This window comes from Amblyomma maculatum, chromosome 6, assembly GCF_055883805.1.
Source record: "Amblyomma maculatum isolate TAMU_Amacu chromosome 6, ASM5588380v1, whole genome shotgun sequence".
Taxonomy (NCBI): domain Eukaryota; kingdom Metazoa; phylum Arthropoda; class Arachnida; order Ixodida; family Ixodidae; genus Amblyomma; species Amblyomma maculatum.
This window is the reverse complement of record NC_139349.1, coordinates 67,794,796-67,811,124: the sequence shown is the minus strand read 5'-3', so window position 1 is coordinate 67,811,124 and position 16,329 is coordinate 67,794,796. Positions and strand designations below refer to the sequence as shown.

General features: G+C 51.5%; 1 protein-coding gene across 3 annotated transcripts in view; it reads left to right on the top strand.

Annotated features, from left to right (window-relative positions):
* The window catches only part of CdGAPr (GTPase-activating protein CdGAPr), a 236,132-nt gene that overhangs the window by 170,811 nt on the left and 48,992 nt on the right, over positions 1–16,329 (top strand). For all 3 annotated transcript variants that reach the window (XM_084606870.1, XM_084606871.1, XM_084606872.1), the window contains one exon: positions 14,925–15,347. In XM_084606870.1, coding sequence (XP_084462996.1) covers positions 14,925–15,347 — 423 coding nt within the window. The remainder of the gene's footprint in view (positions 1–14,924; positions 15,348–16,329) is intronic.

Genomic DNA, 16,329 nt, shown 5'->3' with positions numbered 1-16,329 from the left:
AGCGTGGCGTGACATGGTCCATAGGGTCACGAAGAGTCGGACACGACTGAACGCCTGAACTGAACTGATACCATCACTGAAGCGAGTTTGTCTGTCGCATGGTAATTTGTGTACTTTCCCCGTACTGAGTTTTTGATTGGCTCTCAGTAGCACTGCGACACAGTGGTAGTTCGGCTCGTCACAAGTAAAGTAGAAGAGAGAGAGAGAAAACGTTATTTCAAGAAGAAAAAAAAAAAGGGGGGGGGGGGGGACCTGCGGACATAAACACACCATTCGGAAGCGCAGTGGTAGGCCACTCTGCTATGCTCTGACCTAGCGACCCGGCGTAGGCTGGTAACTCAGGCAAGAGCGGCAGCCCAGGCCACTGGGGTCTTGAAATGAAGACTCCACTCACTGCGTAAAGTGGAAAGGTTTCTTAGCTGTTTCTCGTGTGCTGTGTTTTCTCATTTCTCTGTCAAATTGTTTATCCTGTTTCGCATCGCGCGGCTCCTGGTTCGGCAAGGACGAATTGGTCCTTTGCTGGCCCTATTTTCGAAAGCCTGCTGGATTTTCAGTTGGACACGCGCGGTCCTTGCACAAGGGCGAAAAGCCAAAGGCCGGCTGTTGAGGAATGCGCCCAAATGTCGCAATTAAACGAGCCACTTTCGCTCTCACGAGCGAGCTTTCATTTTCCGTTGCTAGTAGAAGAGGGCCCCTCGTGTGTCGGCCATCGCGGGGTCAGTAGCCCAGGCTCTCTCTGTCCTCGGAGGAAGCGGTCGTCAGCCTCGCAGGGCCCTGTCGTCGATTCTTATCTCCCTTCCCCGTCCTCCTCCGCCGGCGTATTTGCTCTGCCAGGCTCGCCACCTCGCTTGTGCGCCGCCGTCACGACCTAGCGGTGATCCCTATCGCGTCTTCTCTCGTTATGTGCGCTTCGGCTGAGCGGGCGGCATTGTGTTGTGTCGGGGGCGCGACGCTCGTGAATCCTCTACTCCGCCGCCGCATGGTGGGACGGACGCGCGGCGCGTCTTTTGTATTGATGCTACTCCTTCTCCGTCGTCATCGCAGCCTTCCAGCTTTCTCCTTCATCCGACACTAGCCGTGAATGAGAAGGGGAGGGGTCAGCGAAAGGGACTCCGTGGCGATTAGCAGTCCGCGGCGGCGGCTCCCGCGTTGCGCCGCTGTCTAGACCGACGTCACCGCTGAGCTCAGACGACCTCTCACTCCGGAGCCGGCGCGCTTCTCCTCACCTCCCGTTCATCGGGCGGTGCAGCCGGTGCTCCTTCCATTTTTGATTGCGCTGCCGCCCGATGTTTGGTCGGCCACAGAAGGAGGAAAGTGTATTTGTATACGCGTGCATCGAACGATGCCCCGGAATCTTGCGGGGTCTTAGCGACCACTTGTGGCGTTACCCGTATTTGCTGAGCTCTCCGCGGCTCGGGTCTCGAGGAGAAAGTGCCGCCCCCCTGGCCGCCCTGCCCGCTCACAGAAGCGAAGGGCCAGTGCTGTAGCGTGCGCACATATTACAATCTGCGATCGGCGTGCTTCATGCGGTCCTGCGTCGCTCGCTGTGGCGGAGTACATGCGCCGGCTGGCAGCGTTCGTCCCACGTATCCGTTAATCAGTCGAAGTCTCGCACATTGTAGAAGCGTGCGTCGTATCCTCTCGACTTGACAGCGGTCTTTGTACAACGGAGCCTGCCCTGTTCTATACTAGCGAACCGAGCAACCTCCCCTGCATGCGGATGATGGTCACGTCGGCATTCCGCGGTGTTCACTACAGCTGCCGCCATGGTTAAAAATTTCGGCGGGCCCCACCTCCTCCTGACTGGTCTTTCTGATGCCGAAACGAAAACAGCGTCTGGAGCTGCGGCCAGAGAGAAAGCAGCAGCGCCTGGTCGCGGGCGCCGGTGGGGCGGCTTGTGGAGCCGCTCTCTTTTTCACGCTTCTCCGGCAGCCGACTGTAGGGGTGCTGCTCCGTGTGGCCCCGCACTGCTGCAGCGCTTCTTCGGCTTCTATCTTGGGACTGGGCCAGCGGTGGGCAAGTCGCGCAAAGCTGCCGCTTCTGCTGCACTCTTTGCGCCCCGAGGGAATCCGGCACGGCTGCGCCTGCTTGCGCAGCTGTGGTGGTGGTGGTGGTTTGGTGCCCCCCGCTGGAAGGGTTCCAATATCAACTTGCCTTTTTCCACGCGTTGGTGTCCCTGTGTGTATGAGCGCGCCCACTTTTCAACTTCGGACGTCTTCTCCGCCCTCCTACCGGCCACTTATTCGCCGCCCGTGCGCGACATCGCGGAACACAGCCACCGGTGAATGACCGACCGAGTCGGAGACACGCTCCGCGTGTTGTCGCGAAAAAAGGGGGTTCGTTGCCCAACTAAATGGCACACGCTTAGAAACGTGCTGCCTGCGTAACGCAGAAGCCATCTGCTTCGGTCTGCTCCCGCTCTGGCGTGCCATGTGATTCTTTTACCGCCTTGATTTTCTTCTTCGCGTCATTCTTTTTTTTTTTTTTTTCCCCTCGCTCGCTTCTCGTATGGGCGTGGCAGACTTGCGAAGTTGCGCTGGTGGTTGTTCTTTGCCGCTCTGTTTCGCTGCGGTTGGTCTGCGGTCATGTTTTTCACCTGTTTCACGAAACGGCTGCACTTTATTTACATTCTTTACCAAGGGCTGCACCCGTTCCTTACCTGTCGGTGAAGAATAGCATCAGTAATGAGCGTCTTTCCATGCTTACTGGGACATGCGTTCTAAGTTGCGTATGTTTGCCATCAGCTTATCGTTAAGGGACCAATTAGAACGGCCAACTGGACTAGTTGGAATGGACTCCTCTAGAAAAGGATAAGCACGCCATGTTTGTCATTTTCTATGTCGGTCCGTGTTTTCCGCGCGGATTATTTCAAGTAGGAGTCCCTGGTACGGAGTTGGTTTAGCACAAATTACATCATCAAACCTAGTATATATTTAAGTTGCCTCCTGGCGAGATATGAAAGCAGTGTTACCGGCTCCCGTTTGCCGGCTCCCCATGAGGATCCTCATTCGCATATATGCATATTGCTTGCTACTCGCTTATTTACTAATCTCTCAATTTGGATTTTGCCTCGCTGATCTCGTATATGCTTAACAGCATACAGTCGATATAAAACACCACTTTAACCAAGTCAGAGCCTGCGTGCCTAGGAATAGTGTTTGTGAGGATCCAGGTTCCCGGAGAGCTCGATTTCCATCTCACCCTCCTGTCTAGAAAAAGAAAACCGGGTTGGCAGCCCCTGCCAATTCGGCTATGACACCTGCCAACTAACAGCGTGCCCGGATGTATCGATCCCAGCGCCGGCGCCAGATTTCCTGGAGCGCGTTAAAATGTATATGATTTATTATCTTGTCTAAACATGGGGTTGCTGTGCATCGACAGCACAGTTCTACACTGGTCTGTGCATTGTGTGTTGCTCTGCCTGAAAGGCATATCACTAAGCGTATATCAAAATTGTGCCTGAAAGATGTTTTCCAGTTGAAAGAAAGAAACGAAACGAGCGTTTAAATGTGTCGTCACTCACTGGAAGAAAGCCTTGCGGAGATGGATTCACGTGCGAGCGGTTTGTGTGAATCCTATAAACCGTATATGGCAAGTGGTGGGGGCGGCGCGGCAATAAATTTCCAACTTGCATGCTGCATGGAAACTCATCATTAATTCTTGCCGTCGTGGTAGAAATGGCAGGCGGTATCGCCTTTCTTTCTTTCTTTCTTTCTTTCTTTCTTTCTTTCTTTCTTTCTTTCTTTCTTTCTTTCTTTCTTTCTTTCTTTCTTTCTTTCTTTCTTTCTTGCTTTCTTTCTTTCTTTCTTTCTTTCTTTCCGTCCGTTCATTCATTCATTCATTCATTCATTTCGGAGGCGGGGACACTATATGCTATGTGAAATTCTCGTAGCTTTCTGCTCACGCTGTGTTGTATTTTCTTGCTGCCTTGCTGTTGCCGCGAACGTTAGCGGCGCGCACCCTTCCGCTTCCAGCCACTTCTGAATGGTAAATATTTGCAGACCACCAAAAATATGTGGAAATGATTGCACTGTTGTGTAATTATAATGACGTCAATGACAGCAGACTACTACATTTGCCCGGCAGTGTTACAACGCGAGAAGCTTTCGTACAAGTTACGCGACCGACGATGGTTACGTATGTCAGTTTCGACAATTTGCCACCAGCTGTAGGTGCCTACTACCGAGAGGATCTGCCTTGAAGGCATACAAGACACTTGTTTAGTTACCTAACAGCCACCGGCTTGGGTGACAAACTGTGACTGCGGTCCACGTCCCTTTCCTCTTTCCCTCTTTAATTCCCTCGTCCCTTTCCCGCGTGTAGGGTAGCCAACCGGAGGCCTTTATGGTTAATATCTACATCCCTGTCTCTCTCTCCATCCATAGAAAACAAGGATGCTTCGGACGCTGATGATCGGAAGCGGGGAAGGGGGTTATTGTATTCAAAAAATGAGAGAACGCGCTAATTGCGGCGGCCTTCGTTAGAAGCGCTGCCGATGCAGACTGCTCACGACAGTGGAGCCACCGCGCCACGCGTTCTCAGTGGCCTCCGTCGACATTATCTGACGAACGGACGCTTGTCGCTGTTATCTGTCTCGCTCTCTCTCTCTCGCGGGTGCGTCGTCTCGTCCTAACGAGCATCCGTTGCGCAAGGTTCCAGTTTCAGTGGCGCGATGATGGGCCGCGGTGCGAGTTCGTGAGAGGCGTCGCCGCCGCTGACGGTTCGCGGCATGGCTTAAAGCGAGGGGCGGTGTTCGGAGATTGGTTGGTGGCAGAATAATGTCCAGCGCTGAGAGAGGGAAAGGAAAGAAAGAGAGAATGCCGCAACAAAGAGACTAGCGCGTGCAACCTGGCGCGGACTCGCGAAAGGCAGGAGCGGGCCCTGGTGGTCTGGAATGCAGCCGCGGCATTAAATCTTGATTACGCCGCCGCCAGGATGAACTCGGGGCACGCAGGGACGCTGCGCGCGCCAACCGGACTGGCATCCTCTGATACGCGGGATGCAGCCCTCCGGGCCACACCACGCGAGCAGGGCGCACTGCTGTCCGGACCGGCTGGGGAGCTGACCGTGTCGGCCTCTGGCTCTTCGCTGATGCGCGTTCCGTGCCGGCAGCGAATGCTGCTGCAACCCTTTTCTGCGTCCGAGACGATTCGCTGGTCGGTTCTTCCGCTAATGAACACGAAAGCGCGCCCGTTGAAGACGGAATGGTGTTTTCATTGTGCCGTCGCAGCCACGGTTACTTGAAGGAGGATGCTTGGCATTTTCTTATACGGATGTCGTAAAGGCGTTAGCAATTCGGGCTTCGCTTGCATTTTTGCTTAAAAAAAAAAAAAAGTTGCAGCATAAACGGGTGTTTATGCTGCAACACCCGTCGTCATATATATATATATATATATATATATATATATATATATATATATATATATATATATATATATATATATATATGACGACGATGCCGTTTGCATTCGTGTAACGTATTGTCAAAGCAGAGCCTCTGTTTCGTTACAGATAGCGAAACTTTTGGCTATTCACGTTTGAGGATGAAATGATGCAACGACAAATCTTGGAATTTATTTCTTTCTTGATGGGAATAGTAATGGTATAGCTGCGCACAAATTGAAGCTTGCGCGACAGCCCTTGGATACGTGTAGGCAGCGCAGTAGGTAGTACCTTCCTGATCAGTTAGCGTGCGTATCTTAAAAACATCGGTTTAAAATTTTCTCCTTTCGCTATGGGCACCGAATTACGAATTCTTGACAGGTCATTGCGGAGTGTTTTAGTTCCCATTTTTTAATTTAGTTAGTGTTTGCTGGGTTGTTATGTGCGCGACGCGACGTATATGTGCTCGTTTAGTAAAACATTTTGAGTCACCGCTGTCGTTACCACGCATGTGCTGAAATTCGCATGCACGCGGTTACAGGCGCGTGGTTATTGCTCATCATTAATGGTTACGATTTGTGGTAACTGTACGCGAAGATTTTTTATTGTTTGACATACGCCGAAATCACGACGCTCCAGCCGATCCGCATTTTCCTTTTATTTTTCTTTGTTTTTTTTTGTTTGCGTTTGGTGTCGTGAGACAATTTTAAAATGGTTGCGACATCGAACGGCTTTAGAGAAACTAATAATTTATATATTGGTCTGCGTGTACATTTGCGCTCCGCGTGAAGGGGGCCTGCTGTGCCATCTCGCGCGTAATGTATTCTTCGTCACGACGACGCCTCGCCGGCTGTTCGACGCCTCCAGACGCGGTGCCAAGGCTGCGTCGCCGTTAAAGGCGCGCAGGTGTCTGCAAAACGCATGCTCGGTATGCAGGCCGATGGGGAACCGGGGCCGCGCGCTGTTCGCGGATCCGTCTTCTCGTTGTGTTTACTAGCTCTGAAGAGGTAACGCGAATGAGAAGAAGAGGGAGTAATGGTTACTGGCGCGGGTCATGCACCCATCGAGTCTGTCTGGTGGTGATGGTGGGATGGCGGCCGCCATGGTTCGTTATTCGAATGCACTTAGCAGTGCCTGGTCGTCTACACGTGGGTGGATTTGCAACGTGGGGCGCTTCTTTGCGGAGGTAGACCGCAGAGGTGCTATTTGGTCTAACGGTTGGTTTAACCGAACCTAGACAGACGGGGAGGTCTCGTCACGGGTCACCACGAAAGCACGCGGGGGAGGCTTAATCAGAGTGCATGCATGCACGCTCCCAACACTGTCGAGCGTAAATGTCGGCCACCCGAAGGTGTCCGCTTGGCTATAGCTGTGTATGCCAAAGTCCGTGTCCTGGCGCCCATAGGAGTGGTGTAATTAGCGAACAAATATCGTATGAGCGCAGTGGTTGGTTGGGAGAGAACAGAGCCACTTATGTGTGACAGACAGTCTAGTCGGGTTCCCTCACGGGCCTTGCAATTCCTGGTCAGACATATACCCATAGGGCACTCAGGCAGGTCCGTCCGCCTTAGTTAAGCAGGGATATCTTCGTCGGGCGCTCTTTTCATGTAGCGCGGTATCTTTCGAATGTGTCTGAATAGTATGTGTGGGATACTACAGGCACAATGACGATTTATGGATTAAGTGAGCATCAGAGTGCATATGCGCGAACCCAGTCAGTACAAGACAATGGTCCAGTATTGGAAATGCATCGGCAAACAGTAGTCCTACAATGATCCAGGATTGCCGACGTTTTTCCAACTAGATTGTCATTACACAACTCATCCAATGATGGACCAAGTTTCATGTTTCCCCCAATGATGGCAGCGCCGTTCTCATAAACGGGCATCATCATATCGATTTGCCCTGTGTCCTCCCGATATTGCATCCATATTTAGAAATTGGCAACATTGAACTAGTTTGTCATGTGCCCTCCCGATATTATACTAGCCGTATTTAGAAACTGGTAACATTGGACCAGTTTGTATTGTAACCGTCCGATAATGGACCTTATACTAGCCGTATTTAGAAACTGGTAACATTGGACCAGTTTGTATTGTAACCGTCCGATAATGGACCTGTATTTGTACACTGGCAACACTGGATCGGTTTGTCCTATTCCTCCCGATAGCAGAAGATAGCCGCTTTTAGAAATTGGGGATATTGGACCAACTCTTCTTGTGACCTCCTGTTATCGGCTGTGCCGTTTCGAACAACGGGCTATACATTGGACCATTTTAACGTGCCCTTCCGATGTCGGCTGTGTCGTTTCTAAAAACGGGCTACATTGGAACTGTGTGTCTCGCGTTCTTCTGTTGCCGGTCATGCTGTTTTAAAAAACCGCAGACGATGGACCAAGTTTTCCTCCGATATTGTAAGTACCATGTTGTATCACAGGTGTAGGCGCTGACGTGAGCCGTTAGCACTGTCCCGTCGCACCCTTAAGGCGAAGCTTATAGCGGCGCTTCCAGTTTTTGAGTGTATTAACTAGAGATTACTCCAAGGCGTAAATTTCAGAACATTTACCTGTGCCGCATTTAAGATGGTAATATGTGCTAGATAAGCCTGAAGAAACATACGTCAGGATGGAGCGTCATTGGCATGTATCGTCTAGTGGAACGATGCGATAAAAGTTATCGGCCATGGCAGCGCAACCTTGCTTGCCCACGGGAGGCATGCCTTCCCCTGCCTTTAGATGCCCATTTAAGCCAGCCTCCCGTTTGAGTCAGTGGCGGTTGGCAGTTTAGGCCAAGCTTATGCACTTAATTTGCAGAGTATTCCAATGAAAACGGCAGCCATAGCGGCAAGTACGTGCGAACCTGCAGTCGCCCTTTGAGGGCAGCATATACTACTCTCTAGTCAAAATTTTGTGATTCTCCAGCGGTTGTTAGCCATCGTTTGTGCAAAGCGTGGCACAAATGTTCTTTTCTTGCTTGAAGGCTCATGAACAGCGGAATTGCAATTTTCGCAAATTATCGATTTCTCCATATAGCGGCAAATGTCCTGCAGTAGAGCCGCGCTCACGCCAATGGTGTCCATCGATTGTCGTGACGTCGTGGTTAATCCCTTTACGCCTGCTAGCTTAACATCTTGGCGCATGCAGGAGGTTAACCACGGCTAAGCCGGACTAGACGCAACGTCAGGATAACCGGTCGAAGCCGCTTGCTGGAGGCCCTTCTTTGAAGCGCATGCATAGGATGACGATGTCCCCTCCCCCCTCATCCCCCCAAAATCAAGGCAGACATAAAGGTGTGGCAAATATGGAAGACAAAAAAAAAAAAATAGAGAGAGAGAGAGAGTGAGAGAGAGAGACGGGAAAGGCCGAGGCTAAGACGAATTGACAGTGTCTTGGAAGCCTTAGCGTAAACCTGAGCAAGCTTCGGGTGACAATGGAAGATTGAGGACGGGGCTGAAGTGAGCTAGAACATTCTAGCTCACTTTAACAGGGCTGCGCGACTGATTGGCGCCGCTGATGGCGGAAATCGGCCGCAAGCGAATCACTCGATGTACACAGCGCAGGATGTACTACACGTGGACAAAAGGAAGTAAATATTTCGCTAATTTTGGGCTGATCAGCTGCGGCATTTACAGCATGTAAGGCGGTTCTCATGGAATATTAGCATGTCTCATATCTGCCTTTAACCAAATATCGTTACATTAGGAACAGTAGAACAATTTTTTTCTGACATACATGAAGAGTGCTTTTAGGTGGATTTCAAGGGAGCAAAAGGGGGTGCAGACGATAAAGGCCCTCGATGCTCTGTCGTGCGCCCGGCCGAAGGGAGGGAGGGAGACGGGAATGGAGGCAACGCGAGTAAAGTGGTGCTATTTTCTTGGTTCGGCGTCTCAGTGGGTATAACTGCGCAGCCCCGGAGCGTCATTTCCGACTGCATGGTGATAGCTCCGGAACAGCCCCATCCGGAAGGAAACGCCGCCACTTCCGCCTACATCTCGGTAAGATCGGGACAGCGGGGCTCGCGCGCCGCATTTCCCGATGGCATCTCGCGCGAGAGCTGGGCCCTCTAATAATGGAGCGGGGGATTGATGAGGCGGCAATTAGGAGCGCCTCTCGTCCGCTCGTGCATAACTCCTGACGGGTGGTGGAGCGGCGAGCCAAAAAGCAGTGGAGGAACTGGCTGCGCGGGGGATGCGTGGAAACAAAAGGGGGTGGCAAGGGAGGGTGGATGGGCTCGCAGCCCTTCGAACAGCACGCGTGCCGGCCGTTTTTATTATTTTTTATTATTATTATAAAGTGAGCGGGCAGGCTGCTGTGGCGGCGGCGCAGATGTTAGGCGGAACCGATCGACGCTCCTCTCTCGCGAAGGCCGTGCCGGAAAGGGGGCCACGGTGGCTCAAGGTCACCGGACCACCGATCCTTCGTTCTCTCCGTTTCCCTCTTCCGTTGCTCTCTCTCTCTTTCTCTGTTGGTATCTGCTCTTGCTCTGGCGCTTTTGTTTCGTTTTTCTTTTGGTTTGTCTATCGTTTGAGGGGTGGTAATGCGGTTCTCCTGTGGCATGCCAGCTCTTCTATTGTCCAGACCAGAACCCTGGCAGGCCGACTGGCCATCCATCCACCCGGCTGGCTCTCTGGCACCAGCCGGGAGCGAACCGCTGCTGTTGCGGCTGATTAAGTTTCGGTTCCGCCGTGATGCGAGCGGCGGGGCACGAAGCCGTCCCCGTGACAGGAATCGTGCAGACCTGTCATCGCGTGCGTTGTGTGGGAATCCGCGTTCCCACCGCGCCGTGGTACCATCCTGCCCAGCACGGCTTCTGTGCGTCTCCTCTGAGCTTTGCGAACGTCTTGCTGGTCGCAAGATGTTCCTTGAAATCGCCAGCGTTGATAGGGCTACGCGCAGTAACACGCGGGTCCAGTTGAATGTGCTGTGTCGGAGCCGAGGGAGCAGCTCTTGGGTACAACGTGGAGAATTTCCCCCAATTTCCACTGCTTCCTGACGTATCATTATTTTTATTTTTTTACTCCAACGTGAACGTGCACCGAAGTTTAACCCTGCGGAATCTCGCCCTTTATTTCTATCGCATCCATTCAAAATGCAGGCACCGCTGTGGGTATCGAACCGGTGACCCGGTAAACGCCATGGTCTCAGGCCTACGTGCTGCTGTCCGTGCATTATTGCTAGGACAGCAACTTTCTTGTCGCAGCGCGAGCACGTGTCGCAGTTCTTGCAAACGCACACTCTGCACGCTCGAGTAACCATGCGCGCTAAAAGAACCGGACTTGGCTCTCGTTCATATATCTGCATACCGGCTACGCGGCAGACGGAACAGTCGACGAATCTCAGGGGGCGCTGGCGAAGCCCTGCTTATTTCGCTCGCAACGATTCCACTACCACCTTTGCATACCGTAGTAAAAAGGGACGCGCTGTACGCATTGGGCTTTCGCGGGCCCCGCGTCATGAATGGAGAGGCGGGACTTGCTGATATTGGAACGTTTCCGGCGGTTCCCCCGAATGAATGCCGACGCCCTACTCAACGCGTTGCGCGTAGCTCACTGTTACGGGTCACTTGCCTGCATGGGAACGGAAACTTGCGCACGCGTCGAAAAGTGCGTGGAGGGTTGCCATAGGAACTGCGATATCGCCACTCCTTCCGCTATTCCCTCGGCAGCTTACGCAGAAACTTGCCCTGGCTGGCGCCGCACGCCTGTCTAGTTTACATGGCGCCGCATTGATGTTTTCACCACCTTGTGGCTGGTGCTACGCTACAGCGTTTCACGCCAAGGACACGGGATTCTAAAGGCGGATATACGAGCAGAGTGTAAACGCTGTGGCTGGCCGAGGTACTGATGCGTCTGTCGAGCTGCTTGAACGGCATGGGGATGGATGAAAAAGAAAAAAAGAAAAGGGCCCTATGTAGCCTCTTCAGCGTTCGCGAAGGCCTAGAAGCGCCAGCGATATTTTTACCCAATGTCGGCGATTCTGGTTCTCAAGCCAGTCACGCTTGTCCGCATTTCCACCCGCACACGTGTAGAGTTGTAAGGTTGCAGTTAGCGTCATCCCGTGGCGGCGACGTCCTAATCCCTTTTGGAAGTCTGTCATGCACGCCCAGATATTTAATGCGGCTGTTCAGGTCGCCGCCTCTCGCACTGTTGAATAAATCCGCGAATGCTTACGCCATATTTTGGCTTATCCCTCGTGGCAGGCCCGTAACAACGCGTTGGCGGTTGTGCAAGTTGGCATTCACTAAAAGGCACAGCGCTGGCCGAAGAGCACGCAGAGGAGGAGAAAGGCACAACATTTCAGCGGTGTGCGTCTTCTCGACCTATTAATCTGTGTGGTCTTTCGCCGATGCCATTCCCCCTATATAACAACTAACGCCTTTGCTTACACGAAGAGACTCGATGCTTATGTTAACGTGTGTCGTGTAATAAGTTGTGCACCTTATATGCCGAACTGCGAAAAGACCTCGTTCTTCAATCAAGTTCTCTTTGGTATCCCACATGAGGGAAAAAAGGAAGACTGTAGAGAAAATACATGATTGGAGAAGGGTTACAACTCTGCTGTCGATCCCTGCCGCGGTACATTGTCGTGGCTTTGAACCGTCACTCCGCCATCTGTAGAGCGGGCGGCGTCTGACTGTGTCTTCCGCCGCTCTGTTACTCCGCATGTCCTGTGGCTCCAAGGTCGCTCCAGGTTGGACGGCTGCGAAAAGAACACTGCACTGAAGGGGCTTATTTTACTCATGTACCGTCTTTGCCAGAAGTAACCAGACTGCGTGTTCCGCTTCTCAGTCGGGTGGCAGAGAGTTCGTACCCCTTCTGAGGCTGTAAATCTGTGCAAAGTAAAGGCGAGCTGCTGTCCTCACTTCAAGTTGTAAACCTCAGGGAATACATGTTGGCTTTAGAATACAAGCGACAAGCAAACCATGCAGCCTGGTTACTTTTGGCAAAGACGGTATACTGTCGCACTCAGCATCACATACAGCACTCCGGTGGCCAGCTTATCCTGGTCCACGCTTGATAGCGAATCAGTGCGCTATGGTGCACAGCACCACGCTTGTACAGAACCTTGAAGCAGTGCACGACTCACATTGCTTCGTGACGTGTGCTTCTAGTTCTACTTGATGCTTGTTGCACACCATGAGATAAGTTGAGCCAGCGTTCATATATATGGTCACATACCCTCAGGATCTTACTGAGGTCCCTTGAATCCTATAGGCTCCTAAATCGGGAAATGTCTGATGTCCGATCAGACCAGCGGGCCGCGTCGTCGTGCTCCACGCACGTGAGAGACGTCATATAATAAGACGTAGTTGGTATGTTTTCATAATTGTTTAAAACCAATTTCTCATGAGTTAACAATTTTCTTCAACGACCAAATTGTGCATATTGTAAATTTTCTCCGATTATGCCTGTTTCAACGGTCAAATACCTAGACTTCCTGGAATAGGTACTTGGCCTTTGTGCGGTGCTAACTCCGAAAAGTCGCTTGCTTTCTGCATTTTATTAAGACCTGCTGGCTGATTCGTAAGCAAACTTGTGCACGCCTTAGCCTACAGTGTTTTGCGTTGCGCTATACATATATGTTGCTGTCAATTTCGCTGAACCTTTTGAAGAAAGGAGGTCAGCGGTTATACTAAAATCAAACCTTAAATTTGTAATGTATGGTACCTATGACTCCATATTGCCGTGTTTTTCAATTTTTACTGATTCCTGAAACGAAGTGGCGTCCGTGTGCTGTGCGATGTCAGTGCTCGTTAAAGATCCCCAGGTGGTCGAAATTACTCCGGAGCCCTCCACTACGGCACCCCTTTCTATCTTTCCACTTTCACTCTCTTTTCTTACGGCGCGGTTCAGGTGTCCACAGAGCAAGTGTGACAGATACTGCGCCTTTCCGTTCCTGTGAACCAATTATTATTGTTATTATTACTGATTCCTGACTTTAACCACCGGCGGATTGAAACCGTTGTGTCGAATTATATCTGGACGAAATAGTTTTGTATACGTTATGGCTCTGTTCACGATCTTTGTACTCGGGATCGCTGTCTACTACTTAAAACAAGCACCAGATATGGCAAACGCCGTCTAAAGTATTATGTTCCACATGTCCCTGACCAATTAACTAAAGAAATCGCTTAACACTCGTATTAAGTGGAGATAATTCCTGGCTGAATTGCTTTGTTAATTACTATTAACTCGCCGAGAAGTTGGCTAATACATAGCGCATGATTGTCCGTCTGATTTGTCGCGGTGAGGAGGAGTAACACCACTACAGGCTGATATTTCATGTGTGCCGTGGTGGACAGCTCTTGATGGAAGGAGATGTTTTTTTTTTCTGTGCTCGCTTCGCAGGTGTCAGGGTCATAGAGTTTCTTACTCTTATCTAGAGGGAAAGCTGTGCTGCCGTCTATGGGAGTTTACATGGAGTTTCCAGACGGCCAGTTCAGCCACCATGGGCGCTCAAAGCATCATGGGCTGGAGAGCTACCGAGTGCAGAACTACAACTTTTGGCCAAAACTAATGCAAAGATAAACGTTGTTCTACCGTAAATTATGTCCTAAGATTAAATATTGTGACTATAAATTGTAAAAAGAGAGAGAAACAGCATGTCAGTGTGAGATTTATCCAATATAAGCGATGGCTCTTTCTCCTATTGGCTTAGTTTTGAGCAGCACAAATACCAATATTTCGCACCTAATACACAAACTTTGAAATAAAAAAACGTTAAGAAAATATTTATGGTTGTGCAATCACTTAAGGAAGTTCTTAGTGGCATTTCGGGAAACAGAAACCATTTATTGGCGACGTCTGCTTTTGCGCCTTCGCTACTATGGCTTTCGCGGTCTATGTACGCACCTTCAGATGACGATGATGACGAAAAAGAAACATCGCAGTAACGCCACTCCACGTACCCGAGAAAAACCGACTGTCCCGCAACAAGTAGCACACCGGCCCATGATTCTTAGCGCGCCCATGGTGGCTGAAGTGCAGCGCCCTCAGCTTTCCCTCTAGGTAGTGCAAGGAACTCTATGGTCAGGGCTGTGTTGAGGCTTTCCGCGCATTCCCCCCCCCCCCCCCCCCCCCTTTCTTTTTTTTTTATTGCACATTTTGAGGTTCTGGTTACTACCCGCGCTTAATTTAAGGCAGTTTAATTTTGCTTGCCATGCATTGTATTGGGTCTTAGTACACCGGAAGTTCTGGTTACGCTTTTCGATGGTTAACGCTTCCGACATTTTAGTCATTTGGCTGGTGAGAGGGTGACGCCCCGGCAGCCACATTAGTGTCACATCTGCATTTTGTCGTTGCAAATGCATACTATAGCGAGACTTCTAGAGCTCTGAACTAGCTCCAGCAGGAGCGCTTTGCACTCCCAAGGCTAATGCCGGCCCTTATTCGGCCGGACAAGGGTTACCGCTTCTACTGATTATCTTCGTGCTGCCTATTCATGGATAGGTGCTCCATTCCTCGTAAGGTTCTGGTATGCGGGAACCTGCTAGAGTTTCTCATTTCTCATGCGAGCTGGTAATCTTGTGGTGTTCTTCGCGCAGATGTCCCTGGTGGAGTGGAGCGCTGCCGGGCGAGGCCACGACGAGGCGGACAAGGAGAACCGCGAACAGCCCACCAACCAGCAGCAGCCACAACCGCAGACTCCTCCGATTCAGCAGCAGCAACAGGCTCAGCAGCAACAGGCTCAGCAGCAACAGGCTCAGCAGCAACAGACTCAGCAGCAGCAACAGCAGGTCCAGCAGCAACAGCAAGGAACAAGCGAGAACTTAGGCGGTGTGGCGCCCGCGACCTGGTGGGCAGTCCAGGTGACCAGCCGCGAGCGTAGCTGGACGCTGCGGCGTTCGTACGACAACTTCCGGCTTCTGGATGAGCAACTGCATCGATGTGTCTACGACCGGCAGCACTCACGCCTCCCGGAGCTGCCGGACCCGGCCGACCTGCCGCAGGATCCGCAGGAGCGAGAGGTCGGTGTCATTGCGTCCCTCTGGCCAGTTGGCTTACGGCTAGCTTTGTCAAAATGTGAGAACCGCCGCCGTGGCTTTCCTCTCGCATATCGTGGCGCATGCTTGTATAGACGCGAGGGAAAGCAGCGGCGTTCGAATGACATGCCATTTTTCGCCACCCTATATACCGTATACACGCGTGTAATGGCCGCATTTTTTTTTTTTCCTGAGATTGGGGTGAAAATCAGGGGGTGCGGCGATTACATGAGAAAAAAGACAGCGAAAAAAATTATTTGCGGTGGTACCTGCCTTTATTATTGTCAAAAAACTCCTCGTCCTCCTCCGCTACACTCGTCGGGATTTCAGGCTCGTCCCGTGTCCAAAACATCTCTCCTCGTCGTCGTCCTCCTCCTCCTCCGAACTCATCGGGACTTCAGGCTCGTCCTTGTCCCAGGTGAGGTCATCCTCCGTACCGCCCAGCCTGTTTGATACCAGCCTGTTTGATATCCCTGTCACCTTGAAACTTTTTTCCACAGTCTCGAACGAAACCGTGGCTCACACTTCGAGTATCTGCAGTGGCAAACGGCCACAAGCGATGCCCGTTTCAGTCGGCCGGTTGGAGTCTTCTGGTGGAGGGCCGTTGCCATCCACTCACTGTACGCACGGCGAAATCCACACTTAAAAGGGCGGTTTACGGAGATGTCCAGCGGCTGAAGCATGCCGGTCATGCCTCCAGGTATGACGGCCAAGTCCGTGTTAGATGCGCGGAGCTGTTGCCGCACGCTCTCTGTCAGGTGCCCCCTGAAGCTGTCTAGGACGACTAAAATGGCGAGAATTGGGCCTAGTTGGTTATTCATATTGGTTTCACCGCGCTAACACATTGAACGACAGAAAAGACAGATTCGCGCTCCGTGGTGTTTGTCTTTTCTGTCGTTCAATGTGTTAGCGCGGTGAAACCAATATGTCTAGGACGAGTAGCGAACGCGTCGCAAGATTCGCCCCT